This window comes from Oryctolagus cuniculus, chromosome 2, assembly GCF_051225735.1.
Source record: "Oryctolagus cuniculus isolate XC-2025 breed Fujian yellow rabbit chromosome 2, ASM5122573v1, whole genome shotgun sequence".
NCBI lineage: Eukaryota > Metazoa > Chordata > Mammalia > Lagomorpha > Leporidae > Oryctolagus > Oryctolagus cuniculus.
In genome coordinates, this window is record NC_142868.1 from 42,302,501 (window position 1) to 42,317,782 (window position 15,282).

General features: G+C 44.3%; 1 protein-coding gene across 6 annotated transcripts in view; it reads left to right on the plus strand.

Annotated features, from left to right (window-relative positions):
- Nucleotides 1–15,282, plus strand: part of CWH43 (cell wall biogenesis 43 C-terminal homolog) — an 81,405-nt gene that overhangs the window by 22,579 nt on the left and 43,544 nt on the right. For 2 of the 6 annotated variants that reach the window (XM_089325416.1, XM_089325415.1), the window contains exons 5-9: nucleotides 350–551; nucleotides 3,198–3,286; nucleotides 8,382–8,639; nucleotides 10,096–10,192; nucleotides 11,178–11,303. In XM_089325416.1, coding sequence (XP_089181542.1) covers nucleotides 8,610–8,639; nucleotides 10,096–10,192; nucleotides 11,178–11,303 — 253 coding nt within the window. In that variant the 5' untranslated portion in view covers nucleotides 350–551; nucleotides 3,198–3,286; nucleotides 8,382–8,609. The remainder of the gene's footprint in view (nucleotides 1–349; nucleotides 552–3,197; nucleotides 3,287–8,381; nucleotides 8,640–10,095; nucleotides 10,193–11,177; nucleotides 11,304–15,282) is intronic. The other 4 variants (XM_051831574.3, XM_002709432.6, XM_089325417.1 and 1 more) reach the window with 3 other exon arrangements.

Consider the following 15,282-nt stretch of genomic DNA (forward strand, 5'->3'; position numbering starts at 1 on the left):
TTCCACTCCAGGTGGACTGCATCTCCCTGAACGTGTCACTCAGTTTTTCAGGATGTTTTTGCTCATACCATCAACTTCACACGAAACAAATAACTCTGCATTTTCAGTTGTCAAATTCCAAACTGCTTGCTCTCCCTAAGCCATTCCTCACCCAGCCTGCCTGAAGTCATCTCTCCCACTGAACGGCTGGCAGCACATTCTGCATTGGATCGTAGTCCCATGTTCATATCCCCTTCTAAAGTCAGCTTCTTGAAGCCAGGGACCATTTCCTCCTTCCTAGAAGTCTGTTAAAATCAGAGGGAAAATGTCCATGCAACTGAACTTTGTCTATTGTTTTAAAAAATTCTAGATGGTGACTGCAGTAAACCCGAAGGAAGGAAGACCAGCGAGGCAGCCAAGGGAGGGGCCTCCAGGCCTCACTGGCCATTGGCAGGGGCTGCCTTTGGTAGCCTTTTGTTCCTCACCCACTGGATTTTTGGAGAAGTCTCTCTTGTTTCCAGATGGGCAGTGAGTGGTCATCCCCATACAGGACCAGATCCTAACCCATTTGGGTGAGTTTGGGTTTGGAAGAAATCAAGAAATCGGCAGTTATGGTTGGAGGAAGAAACACATCCTTCGCCAGACACTAGATCCATGCTTGCCAGAGTTCCCATGTCATTCTCCTTAGATAGCAGAAATGTTGCAGGCGAGTCCTGTGTACTCTGGACACGAGGAGCAGAAGGGTGCTTGCCCTGTGCTGAAGGGTCCTGGAAGGCAGATGGTGGAGGATGCGGGCTGTGCACAGCTGAGGGAGAGGTTCACAGAGCTCCTGCCTCGGCACTCTGAGCAATCCCACGTAAAGGAAGTTTCCTGGGGGCAGGGAATGTCCAGCCTGCCCGCCCGCCCATGTCCTCCAGGCCCTCTGCTACAGTTATGGACATTTGGTACACAAGACCACTGTGCCTTGATAAGAAAATGCTTTGTCTTCCAGTATTCTCCTCTGCAAGATGGGGACAATAGCAGCATTTTCCTTACAGGCTTGAGGGGATTAAATGGGTAATAATACAGGGCAGGGGTAGGCATTTGGGACAGTGGTTAAGATGCTGCTCAGGATGCCTGCATGCCATGTCACAGTGTCTGGGTTTGAGTCCCGGCTCTGCTTCCCATTCCAGCTTCCTGCTAATAATGCTCACTCACCCTTACAGGCAGCAGGTGGTAGTTCTAGTACTTGGATCCCTGCCACCCATGTGGGAGGTGTGGGTTGAGTTCCTGGCTCTTGGCTTCAGCCTGGCCCAGCCCCAGCTGCTACAGTCATTGGAAGACTGAACCACTGAGTGATAAATTGCTTTCTGTCTGTCTGTCTCTCTGCCTTTCAAATAAAAGGAAAATAAATACATTAATATTAAAAACTGATACAGATCAAAATCTTAAACCAGTGCCTTTTATGAAGTAAGTGCTCTATTTTTCAAGTGTACTTCATGTTACAGCTAGTGATTGAATGTCACAATGTGGTTACAAATGCCTCTGGATTTCTGCCTAAACTTTAATTTCTTTTTTCCTCCTCTTAAAAGTTTGCCGAGATAGCAGAAAGAAACATTTTGTGGTGCTTGTTTTTTTAAAAAACATACACCTGTCATTTTTTTAATGAAAGATCTATTTATTTACTGGAGAGGCAGAGTTACAGACACTAGATCCATGCTAGCCAGAGAGTTTCTCTCTGTCTTCCTTTCAGGCTAGGGATGCCTGCATACCATATCAGAGTGTCTGGGTTTGAGTCCTGACTCTACTTCCCATTCCAGCTTCCTGCTAATAAGGGGAGACAGAGAGAAAGGCCTTCCATCCTCTGGTTCACTCCCCAAATGGCCACAATGGCCGGAGCTGTGCCAATATGAAACCAGGAACCAGGAGCTTCTTCCCAGTCTCCCACATGGGTGCAGGGGCCCAAGGACTTGGGCTGTCTTTGCTTTCCCAGGCCATAGCAGAGAGCTAGATTGGAAGTGGAGCATCCAGGACATGAACTGGCACCTGTATGGGATTCCAGTGTTGCAAGTGGAGGTGGCTGCCCCACAGCTATCAATTTATTTATCACGCTGACACAGGGAAGCAGAGATTAGAAAAGAGCAGTATTGGGGCCTCGGGTCTCCCTCCTCGGAGCTGCCAACTCCAAACTTTGTGTGTGTGGAGCCCGGTGGCCCCGGGGCTGAGGAGGACGCCAGCAGCTACGTGGATTCTGAGTCCTTCGGACATGGTCTGAGCCTGGCTCCTGGCTCTCCTGGGACTTGGCAGCCTCCATCACCAGATACATATTTGAAAGGCAGAGTGATGCCCGCACACACAGAGAAAGAGACAGCAAGGGCAAGAGTGATTGAGAGAGCACAGAGACCATGGTGGTGATAGGGCAGGCTCAGGAAGTTCCTCTAGGCCTCTCCGGATTCAGCGTCCCCCACACCGTACCACTAAACAGGAGCCATCAGAAGCCAGGGACAGCAGTACACGATGGGAAGATGAATAGCAGTTCCAGAGACGTCCTCTTGAGGATGTGACAGAGGAAGGAGGACCAGGTTCCCACGGCCTGTTCAAGAGAAGCGCTTTCTGCTTATGGCCTGGGAAAGCAGTAGAAGACGACCCAAGTGCTTGGGCCCCTACGCCCATGTGGGAGATCTGGAAGAAGCTCCTGGCTCAGGATCGGCCCAGCTCCAGCCATTGTGGCCATTTGGGGAGTGAACCAGCAAATGGAAGACCTTTGTCTCTGTCTCCCCCATCTGTATAGCTCTGCCTCTCAAATAAACAAATAAATCTTAAAAAGAAAGAGAAAAAGGGAAAAGAGCAGTATTGAGGTGCAGAGAAACAAAAGAAGAACAAACTAAAGCGAACTCTTCCTAATGACTTCTCATTTTTTCTTTGGCAGAGTCATTGAAAATGCCATATGGCTAATATGGACTGTAATTTAATAGACTGAGAATTACTGAACAATTACTGTGTTGACATTGACTATGAAACACTACAGATGTCATTTATCTCAAGTAGAGTTTTTGTGACTTCAGTGTTTGGAAGCTGTGCGATGTTGGTTCAGTGGGCTCTCATTATCTCATTGGTTGTTTCACACTTACATTATCTCTTGGGTATACCTAGAGGTAGGAGGTGTATTTCTGTTTTATATCTGGGTCAATGAAATTTTAATAACATCAGATGTCTCATAACATGTTGCTTTTCTACAGAGGTGCAGTTCTGGTGTGCTTTGCAAGTGGATTGATGCTTTCAGCTTATCCATGGTTTCATGCTGCTGGTTTAATCTGGTGGGCTACAGGTAGGTAGAATTTATGTGCAGGTATGCCATCACTGACTTTTGTTACCCAACTTACTTGCAAGCATGTGCAACTGTAGGTGCAGCCACACGAATGTGCTGTTGCCAGGTGGACTGTTAAACCAGCTGCAGCAGCTATAGCCCCCTGTCACCAAGGCCCTGGGTGACCACCTGCTCCCGGCTGCAGCTTCCCCCACACTTTATTCTCCCTGTCCTTCTGTGTCTGTCCACTCCCCCAGATTGTACTCCCACAGTACTACCTTCATGCTCCTGGTTGTTAAACCCCATATCCCCCTCCAGATTCCTTGCTTCTCTGTGTTTCACAAATGTGCTCCTCTGGGATTCCATAATGAATCTCCTCAGTGGGGCTGGTGCTGGGCTAAGTTGGATCAAGAGGCCACTGGTTGCAGTGGGAGGGGTGGTGTTGTGGCGCAGTGTGTAGAGCTGCTGCCTGCAGAACTGGCATCCCATATGGGTGCCAGTTTGAGTCCCGGCTGCTCCACTTCCGATCCAGCTCCTTGCTAATGTGTCTAGGAAAGCAGCAGAAGATGGCCCAAGTCCTTGGTGCCCTGCACCCCATGTGGGAGACCAGGGAGAAGCTCCTAGATCCTGACCTGCCCAGCTGCAGCCACTGTGGCCATTTGGGGAGTGAATCAGTAGATGGAAGATCCCTCTTCCTCTGTCTCCCTGCCCTTGAAATACCGTGAAAATAAGTTTAAAAAATTTTAAAGAAATTCCTCAATTTCTCTTCCTCTTTTGTATGTAACAGTTTAGTTCTCCATCCTTCTACCAAACTCTGAAGTCTACCTGAACTATTTCTTCCCAGGTCCTCGTCCTCCTGGGACCGCCTGAGCAAGTGGTTGCGGTCGTGTTGAGCTGTCTTCGCTGGCTTGTGTGTTTTCCAGCAGGCACTCGTTCTGGGGTCTGTGGCTGTTGGTGTGCTTGTGGGAGTCCCCTTTCTTCTCCTCAGAGAGCTGCCTCATGGGATTCCGCAGGAAAAGAGCCAGAGCCATTGTGAACACCGAGTTTGCAAGCGGCGTAACCTGTGTGCAGTTTGGAGCAGGGCAATGGAAATGCACTGAAAAGTTGTCCCGCGTTTGTGGGGTACCTCGAGATGTTTGTGAGGAAAATGGGATTAACAGATAGGTTCATTGTGGTGCAAAATTTTTTGAAGTCCATGCATAGTTTTTTTTTTTCATAATATATACTTTGCATAGGCTTTTTGAAGACTCTTTTTTCATAGGATGTAAGCGAAGTGCTTTTTGGGCAGATAATTAGCTGCTTCCTTCTAAACGTGGGAAAACCGAGGATCACAGAGACATAGGCTGTTAGTGAACAGAAGAGCTGGGGAACTGCGGTCCTTTTTTCCCAGCTAAGTAAGGTCGGATCCTGAGTCAGACCGATCTAGTTTTGCTGCGTCTCTGAAATATTAAGTAGCCGTCTTAAAGACTCTCAGGGCAAGCAGATTTCAGGCTTCTGATAATGTGTTCACGGTCGAGTGCAGCAGGGCCATCATTCATGAGCTGCAGCTCCCTTCCTAATGGCCTGTTCGCCTGAAATAAGTTGGAGCTCCCACTGAATTATCTGGAGACGGTGCCCACTTCTCACCGATTCATCTCTGAAAACCACGAGGTAAAGCAGAGTGTAGCAAAAGGAACCATATTTCCCCGTTGCAGGCTGAGGCTGACATCTCAAACTGGAGACTCAGCATGAGATTTGTTATGGCAATAACAGAAGAATTTCATAAACGCGCCGGCCCCAGCAGGTTCCTTTTTTATTTTTTTTTGACGGTTAGGTTTTGAATTTATAGCCTACTTAAAAATACAATTTTAGTGGATTTAAAAATATATAAATATATAGATTAAGCCTCCACCTGCAGCATCTGTGTCTCATATGGGCGCCGGTTCACGTCCTGGCTGCTCCTCTATTGATCCAGCTCTCTGCTATGGCCTGGGAAAGCATCGGAAGATGGCTCAAGTCCTTGGGCCCCTGCACCCATGTGGGAGACCAGAAAGAAGTTGCCATGGCATCAGGAGCTTTGGCTAATGGCTTTGGCTCAGCCCAGCTCAGCTTGTTGTGGCCATTTGGGGAGTGAACCAGCGGATGCAAGACTTTTCTCTCTCTTTCCCCGCTCTCTGTCTGTGACTCTGCCTCCCAAATAAATAAACAAATCTTTAAAAAAATTAGGACCTATTTAAAAATAGAAACTAAAGTAAAAATAAAAGGAGTTAGATGGAAAATTCAAAGAGATTTTTCTTTCCTGCTGATAATTGTGTGCAATAAAATGAAAACAGCCAAATCATTTGCTTAAGTTTATTTATTTGTATTTATTTGAAAGGCAGAGCTACAGAGACACATACACACATACCAGAGAGAGAGAGAGAGAGAGAGATCTTCCATCTGCTGATTCAATCCCCAAATACCTGCAAAAGCCCCTGCTGGGCCAGGCCTAAGCCAGGAGCCTGGAACTCCATCCCAGTCTCCTGCGTGGATGGCAGTGACTGAAGTACCTGAGCCATAATCTTGTGCCTCCAGGATGTGCATTGGCAGGAAGCTGGATCAGAAGCTGAGGAACCAGTACCCCTCCCAGGCACTCTGATACAGCAGCTTAGTCGGCTGCACCACAATGCCTGTACTTCCTAATATTCTCTCTATATTTGAATGAAAAAGTAGGATACTCTTTTGAAAATAGTCATTGTAAAACTCAATTGTACTACTAATAAAATAAGTGCAATTTAACATGTCAGACTATTTTCCAGCCCTAATTTGGTAAAGATATTTAGAAAATGAATTTTGGCAGGATTTAAAAGGTGTTGAGACTCTTGGTGAGTTTTCTGCAGGAAGGAAAGATAAAGATTGGTATAACCTTCTAGGAACAATTGACCCTGAGTAATGACTCCACAATGCTCATAACCCTTGACACAGTTGTTATATTGCCAGAAATCTGTTTTAAGGAAATAGTTGAAGATGTGGTAATTGATTTAGTGACAAAGAAAGATGTCAATCACTGTCGTTATAAAGGCTTGGCATTGGAAATCTCCTGTATTTTAGTGTATTTATCCCGCGAAGTATTATATGTACTAACAATGTTTTAGAAAAAAAGAATAACATGAGAAGGTATTCTTGATATAATGTTACATAAAAAGCAGCAGATAATCCTCAATGTATGGTAGAGTTCTATTCATGGAAAATTTCTACCCTTGTAAGGTAAAGACTTAGGAGAAGCACATATAAAGTCATATTGGCTGTGGTCGTCTCAGTCTCAGGCAGTCCTTCTGTTTCTATGCAATTCAGCATTTTAACTTTTTTTTTTTTAAAGATTTATTTGAAAGGCAGAGTTATAGAAAGACACACACACAGAGAGAGAGAGAGAGAGAGAGAGAGAGAGAGAAGTCTTCCATCCACTGGTTCACTCCCAAAATGGTTGCAACAGCCAGAGCTGAGCTGATCTGAAGCCAGGAGCTGGTAGCTTCTTCAGGGTCTCCCACGTGGGTGCAGGGGTCCAAGCACTTGGGTCATCATCTTTTTTTTTTTTTTTAATTTTTATTTTCTTGACAGGCAGAGTGGACAGTGAGAGAGAGAGAGAGAGACAGAGAGAAAGGTCTTCCTTTTTGTCATTGGTTCACCCTCCAATGGCCGCCGTGGCCAGCACACCACACTGATCCGAAGCCAGGAGCCAGGTGCTTCTCCTGGTCTCCCATGCAGGTGCAGGGCCCAAGCACTTGGGCCATCCTCCACTGCACTCCCTGGCCACAGCAGAGAGCTGGCCTGCAAGAGGGGCAACCGGGACAGAATCCGGCGCCCCGACCGGGACTAGAACCTGGTGTGCTGGCGCCGCAAGGCGGAGGATTAGCCTAGTGAGCCGCGGCGCCAGCTTTGGGTCATCTTCTACTGCTTTCTCAGGCATATTAGCAGGGTGCTGGATCAGAAGAGAAGCAGCCGGGACAAAAACTGTTGCCCATATGCAGCAGGCGGCTTTACCCACTGCATCTCAGCGCTGGCTCCTTTATCTCTTTCTACAGCAAATAGACATTACAGCTGTTTTGTTTCAAGATGAAAAATCACCGCTGTAGGATCTAAGTGTTCACGGATCTAAACTCTGTTGGCTACGGAGGACCCTGGAGTCTGGTTCTCACATCGTCTCGGTGACGTAGTCTTTTAATCCGGAAAGTGGGGAGGAATGGAGCCTCCAGGCATTCCCCGGGAGTGGTGCAAGTGGAACTCATTGATGGCTCCCGGGGCTTTGAGAGGCTGACTGCAGCCGTGTTCTCTTCTCAGTGGAGTTTTCTAGAGTTCTTGCTGAGGTGTGAGGATTCTGCTGCAGATCCCCTTGAAGGCTGGGTCCCGATGACTCAATGTTGGTTAAATTATTTAGAGAACGGCAGGTTGGCTATGAAAAGATGTTCTGTTGAAAGTTCCAAGACGGGGTGGCTCCGAGGTGTTGTTCCAAAGCTGGTTTTACAGGACTTGGGAGAAAAGTGGTGTGACCTCACTGGTAGGCTCAACAGAGTGGCTTAATCACTCAGCGCCTACCCCAGCTCCCCGCGGCGGGATTGCTAGAGCAGAGAGCCTGCTGTTGCTATCCCAGTCACATCGGCTTTTGGGGCCGTGAGGTTGGGAAAGTGTGTACAGGTAGCAGGAGAAGGGACAGCATTCAGATAGGCGGAAGTTGCTGTAGAAAGTCCCTTAACAAAGACATTTTAGAAACCACGGTGACTTTACCTGTTTTGTAATGTCCTAGACCTAGCTGATTAAATGTAAATTTGGTATCACATATAATTTCAGTTCTTGTGGCTGTTAGGATCTTCATGCTAATTGCTTAAAAATGCTTTCTTTCCTCTCCCTATCCTAACTGAAGGAAATAATGTTGGGCTGGGTTTTAGTAGACCTGCATTCTGCCTCCATTGGGCCAGTAACTGGCTGTGTGACCTTGAGCAAACCACAATAACCTTGCTAGTCTTTGGCTTTCTCATTTGTCTGGAGATTGAACCAATATATCCCTAAGGTCCCTCTGGCTGCAAAGGCTGTAAATCGGTCATCCTATGAGATTTACGGTTTTCTTGTCTAATGTATTTTCCCCTCTTTCTCTTACAAACAGGAGCGGCTTCAGCCTTGGGCCTCCTTTACCTGCCCACGTGGGCAGCTGCTGTTTCCGGCTGCGTGCTGGCCATCTTCACTGCGTCCATGTGGCCTCCAGTACTTGGGCAGCTGGTTAGCTCAGGGACAAATCCTGGGAAAACCATGACCGTTGCCATGATAGTTTATCTTCTAGAAATATTTTTCTGTGCCTGGTGCACAGCTTTTAAGTTTGTTCCAGGAGGTGTCTATGCTAGAGAAAGGTCTGATGTGCTTTTGGGTGAGTACCTGTAAGAGATCTGGATTAAAGTAACTGCTCAAAAATGCACTTGAGAACTGGCCGTGGCTCAGCAGCTTACATGACTTGTAGAAATAAATGGGATGATTCTGCTTTCTTAGTAAAATAAATATCTCTCTGTCTCTCTTGCTTAAAAATAACTAAAGATGAGCATTTGGCATAATGCTTAAGCTTGGGGTACCCTCATTCCGTATCAGGGTGCCTGGGTTTGAGTTCTGGCTCTGCTTCTGCTTTCGACTTGCTGCGAATGCCCATGCTGGGAGGAAGTGGTACAGGCTCAAGTAGTTGGGTCCCTGCCACCCTTGTGGAAGACCCAGATGGAGTTCCTGGCTCATGGGTATTTTATTTTACCAATAAAATAGATATGTATCTTTCTGTAAATGAAAAATTACCAAATCAGAGAACACACACATTTTCCACTTTAGTAGTTATAAACACATGTAACAAAATTAAAATTTCATAAATTTAGCTCAGTTCAGTATTTTAAAAATTGTCTTCTGGCTATAATGAAATTACTGATGCATTCCAGGTACGCACAAATCACATACTGCGTATCATTTCAATTTAAGTAAAATGTATCCAGTACTTCCACAGTCAGTCTTTTAAAATGTAGAGGGGTGGGCATTGTGGTCAGCAGGTTAAGCTGTTGCTTGGACGCCTGCATCCCATTCAAGTCCTGCCTCTGTTTCTGATTCAGCTTCCTGCTAATGTGCTTAGGAGGCAGCAGATGATGGTTCAAGTACTTTGGTTCCTGCACCTGTGTGGGAGACCTGGTTGTAGTTCCATGCTCCTGGCTTCAAACTGGTCTAGCCCTGGCTGTTGCAGGCATTTGAGGAATTAACCAGCAGATGAAAGTATTTTCTCTCTCTCTCTCTCTCTTTCTATGTTTCTATCAGTATGCCTTTCAAGTAAAGTTAAAACAACTAAAATTTTTCAAAATAAACCTTTAAAATATAGATGTAAAGCATGGTGATAGGGATCCAAATTTTCTTCATTTTTCCATTTGTAGATCTATTATCCATTGGTTGTTCACTCCCCAAATGCTGTAACAACTGGGGCTGGGCTGATCCAAAGCCAGGAACCCAGAACTCAATCTGGGTCTCCCACGTAGCCGGCAGGGGCCCACCTACACCAGCCATCACTTGCTGCCTCCCAGGTCGTGTGGAGCCGGAAGCTGGAGTGTGATGCGCACCTGGGACTCTCACAGGGCAGTCTCATATGGCACGTGGACGTCCCAAGCAGTGCCTTAACTGCCTGGCCAAGTGCCTGTTCTTGGAAGACCTATTTTTAAATTACTTGAAAAATTTAAGAAACAACTTTTGAGACTTTGGTACTGTGGGTAAATACTCAACCTCTCATTGAATTAAACAAATACATTGCTGCATTTGCTGTGCCATAATCTTGGCTTTGAAACTGCATTTCCTCTGGTTTCTTTCAGGTGTCTGCTCTGTCCTGCTCTGTTCTCCTGTCCAGTGCCCTGCTTTCTTCTTCCTCCGTCTTGCTTAGGGGTCTGCGTGTGAAGAAAATGAATAAACGTAAGAGCATTCTGTGCACGAGTTTGTTTCTTCAGAATGAGTGGGGAGCCTTTCCTGTTCCTTCTCACTGCTTGTGCGCTTGCAGACGCAGTGTGTCATTGCAGTTCCATACAACTAAGCACTCTTCTTTTAAAAAGTATGAGTGACATTATATTGATGAGACCACAAAAAACAAGGAACATTGGCAATATTTGAAGTTGCTTTTAATATAACTAGATTGCAAAGAATCTATATTATATGAGCAATTAATTATGAATTTTTGTCTGGGTTTTTCCTGCTGTTTCCTGGAAGCTTGGGCTTCACTTTTTTTTTTTTTTTTTTTTTTTGGCCAGCCTTCTCCCTTAGCTTGCGGTTTACTTGGTGTCTCCTAATGTACATCCTGTGCCTTGTGTCTGTTTCCATTCTTGGGAACTGTGTGGCCTTTGCAGGTACTTTGTGAGTACTTGGTACAGTTCTCCATGAGCTCCTTTGTGCTGTACCTGACCCGAGCTCCTCTTGGTTGTCTGGCTTGCTGCACGCGGCCTCCGGGAGGACCCTGTGTACACAGCACCTACGTTCCAGGGCACTGCTATTTTCAGAACCCACATTTGCCCTGTTGTGCTCCTCCACTTGGGGCGTGTGCGGGCTCTTCAGTGGAGAGGATGAGGCCTTCCGGTAGCTCAGAGGCTCCTTTCTCATGTGCCCGTTGTCTCCTGCCCAAGGCCCCCAGCAGCCCAGTGACCCGGACACGCTCGGGAGATTCAGGCGTCCCTCATTAGGAAGAGGCTGGGGTCCCTTTATGTTGAGCATGAGTCCCGGAACCTCACCTGGTTCCCAATGATCAGAAGCACTACTACGGTGATTGCTTAGGTACTGAGAAAAATTCAACACCAACTGGATTTCCAGAGCTTGTTTATTCAATAGAATTCTTGCTTCCTGGAATTTTCCTGTGGAAGGATGTTTTTTTTATTCCATTATAATATAGTCTGTCTTTCTCTTTTCACAGGTACCATGATGCTAATTATTGGGCTAAATATGCTGTTTGGTCCTAAGAAAAACCTTGACTTTATTTTTCAAACAAAAAACACTCCTAAAGAGCTTTTTAGAAAGAGTGAAAAATACATGAAACTTTGTAAGTATAGCTTTACTTTTTTCTTTTTTTTTTATCTTTTATTTAATGAATATAAATTTCCAAAGTACGACTCATGGATTATAATGGCTTCCCCCCCCCATACCGTCCCTCCCACCCACAACCCTCCCCTTTCCCACTCCCTCTCCCCTTCCATTCACATCAAGATTCATTTTCGATTATCTTAATATACAGAAGATCAGCTTAGTATACATTAAGTAAGGATTTCAACAGTTTGCTCCCACACAGAAACATAAAGTGAAAAATAATAGATGATTTTTTTTAAATGATGATGAAATCAGATCAGACCTATTGTCATGTTTAATCCCAGTGAGAGTCAAGTTGGGAATTGATAGTTTCTTTTTTCTTTCTTTTTTTTTTTTTTTTACAGAAGATCAGTTTAGTATACATTAAGTAAAGATTTCAACCCTTTGCACCCCCATAGAAACACAAAGTGAAATATACTGTTTGAGTACTCGTTATAGCATTAAGCCTCAGTGTACAGCACATTAAGGACAGAGATCCTACATGAGGAGTAAGTGCACAGTGACTCCTGTTGTTGACTTTACAAATTGACACTCCTGTTTATGGCATCAGTAATCTCCCTATGCACCAGTCATGAGTTTCCAAGGCTATGGAAGCCCCTTGAGTTCTCCGACTCTTATCTTGTTTAGACACGGTCATAGTCAAAGTGGAGGTTCTCTCCTCCCTTCAGAGAAAGGCACCTCCCTCTTTGAAGACCTGTTCTTTCCACTGGGATCTCACTCACAGAGATCTTTTTGCCAGAGTGTCTTGGCTTTCCATGCCTGAAATACTTTCATGGGCTTTTCAGCCAGATCCAAGTGCCTTTAGGGCTGATTCTGAGGCCAGAGTGCTATTTAGGACATCTGCTATTCTATGAGTCTGCTGAGTATCTCACTTCCCATGTTGGATCACTCTCCCCTTTATTTATTCTATTGGTTAGTGTTAGCAGGTACTAGACTTGTTTATGTGCTCCTTTTGACTCTTAGTCCTTTCATTATGATCAATTGTGAACTGAAATTGATCACTTGGAATAGTGAGATGGCATTGGCACATGCCACCTTGATGGGATTGAATTGGAATCCCCTGGTATGTTTCTAACTCTACCAATTGGGGCAAGTCAGCCCGAGCATGCCCCAAATTATACATCTCTTCCCTCTCTTATTCCCACTCTTATGTTTAACAGGGATCACATTTCAGTTAATTTTCAACAGTTAAGAATAACTGTGTGATAATTACAGAATTAAACCAGTCATACTAAGTAGAACAGACAAAAAAAAAATACTAAGAGGGATAATGTATTAAGTTGTCCATTAACAGTCAGGGCTATGCTGATCAAGTCACCATTTCTCATAGTGTCCATTTCACTTCAACAGGTTTCCTTTTTGGTGTTCAGTCAGTTGTCACCGATCAGGGAGAACATATGGTATTTGTCCCTTTGGGACTGGCTTACTTCACTCAGCATGATGTGTTCCAGATTCCTCCATTTTGTTGCAAATGACTGGATTTCGTTGTTTCTTACTGCGGTATAGTATTCTAAAGAATACATATCCCATAATTTCTTTATCCAGTCTACCGTTGATGGGCATTTAGGTTGGTTCCAGGTCTTGGCTATTGTGAATTGTGCTGCAATAAACATTAGGGTGCAGACCGCTTTTTTGTTTGTCAATTTAAATTCCTTTGGGTAAATTCCAAGGAGTGGGATGGCTGGGTCGAACGGTAGGGTTATATTCAGGTTTCTGAGGAATCTCCAGACTGATTTCCATAGTGGCTTGACCAGTTTGCATTCCCACCAACAGTGGGTTAGTGTCCCTTTTCCCCCACATCCTCACCAGCATCTGTTGTTGGTAGATTTCTGTATGTGAGCCATTCTAACCGGGGTGAGGTGAAACCTCATTGTGGTTTTGATTTGCATTTCCCTGATTGCTAGTGACCTTGAACATTTTTTCATGTGCCTGTTGACCATTTGGATTTCCTCTTTTGAAAAATGTCTATTGAAGTCCTTGGCCCATCTCTTAAGTGGGTTGTTGGTTTTGTTTTTGTGGAGTTTCTTGATCTCTTTGTAGATTCTGTTATTAACCCTTTATCTGTTGCATAGTTTGCAAATATTTTTTTCCATTCTGTCGGTTGTCTCTTCACTCTCCTGACTGTTTCTTTTGCAGTACAGAAACTTCTCAATTTGATGCAATCCCAATAGTTAATTTTGGCTTTGACTGCCTGTGCCTCCCGGGTCTTTTCCAGAAATTCTTTGCCTGTGCCAATATCTTGAAGGGTTTCTCCAATGTTCTCTAATAACTTAATGGTGTCAGGACGTAGATTTAGGTCTTTAATCCACGTTGAGTGGACTTTTGTGTAAGGTGTAAGGTAGGGGTCTTTCTTCATGCTTCTGCACATGGAAATCCAGTTTTCCCAGCACCATTTATTGAATAGACTGTCCTTGCTCCAGGAATTAGTTTTAGATCCTTGATCAAATATAAGTTGGCTGTAGATGTTTGGATTGATTTCTGGTGTTTCAATTCTGTTCCATTGGTCTATCCATCTGTTTCTGTAGCAGCACCATGCTGTTTTGATTACAACTGCCCTGTAGTATGTCCTGAAATCTGGTATTGTGATGCCTCCGGCTTTGTTTTTGTTGTACAAGATTGCTTTAGCTATTCGAGGTCTCTTGTGCCTCCATATGAATTTCAGCATCATTTTTTCTAGATCTGAGAAGAATGTGTTTGGAATCCTGATTGGGATTGCATTGAATCTATAAATTGCTTTTGGGAGAATGGACATTTTGATGATGTTGATTCTTCCAATCCATGAGCATGGAAGATTTTTCCATTTTTTGGTATCCTCTTCTATTTCTTTCTTTAAGATTTTGTAATTCTCATCGTAGAGATCTTTAACGTCCTTGGTTAAGTTTATTCCAAGGTATTTGATTGTTTTTGTAGCTATTGTGAATGGGATTGATCTTAGCAGTTCTTTCTCAGTCATGGCATTGCTTGTGTATACAAAGGCTGTTGATTTTTGTGCATTGATTTTATATCCTGCCACTTTGCCAAACTCCTCTATGAGTTCCAATAGTCTCTTAGTAGAGTTCTTTGGATCCTCTAAGTACAGAATCATATCGTCTGCAAAGAGGGATAGTTTGACTTCTTCCTTCTTGATTTGTATTCCTTTGATTTCTTTTTCTTGTCTGATGGCTCTGGCTAAAACTTCCAGAACTATGTTAAATAGCAGTGGTGAGAGTGGGCATCCCTGCCTGGTGCCAGATTTCAGTGGAAATGCTTCCAACTTTTCCCCATTCAATAGGATGCTGGCCGTGGGTTTTTTATAAATTGCTTTGATTATATTGAGGAATGTTCCTTCTATACCCAATTTGCTTAGAGTTTTCATCATGAAAGGGTGTTGAATTTTATCAAATGCTTTCTCTGCATCTATTGAGATAATCATATGGTTTTTCTTTTGCAGTCTGTTAATGTGGTGAATCACATTGATTGATTTGCGAATGTTGAACCATCCCTGCATACCGGGGATGAATCCCACTTGGTCTGGGTGGATGATTTTCCTGATGTGTTGTTGTACTCTATTGGCCAGAATTTTATTGAGGATTTTTGCGTCTATGTTCATCAGGGATATTGGTCTGTAATTTTCTTTCAGTGCTGCATCTTTCTCTGGCTTAGGGATTAAGGTGATGCTGGCTTCATAGAAAGAATTTGGGAGGATTCCCTCTTTTTCGATTGTTCTGAATAGTTTGAGAAGAAATGGGATTAGTTCTTCTTTAAATGTCTGGTAGAATTCAGCAGTGAATCCATCTGGTCCTGGGCTTTTCTTTGTTGGGAGGGCCTTTATTACTGTTTCAATTTCTGTTTCAGTTATGGGTCTATTTAGGTTTTCTATGTCTTCATGGTTCAATTTTGGTAGATTGCATGTGTCCAGGAATCTATCCATTTCTGATGGGTTTTCCTGTTTGCTG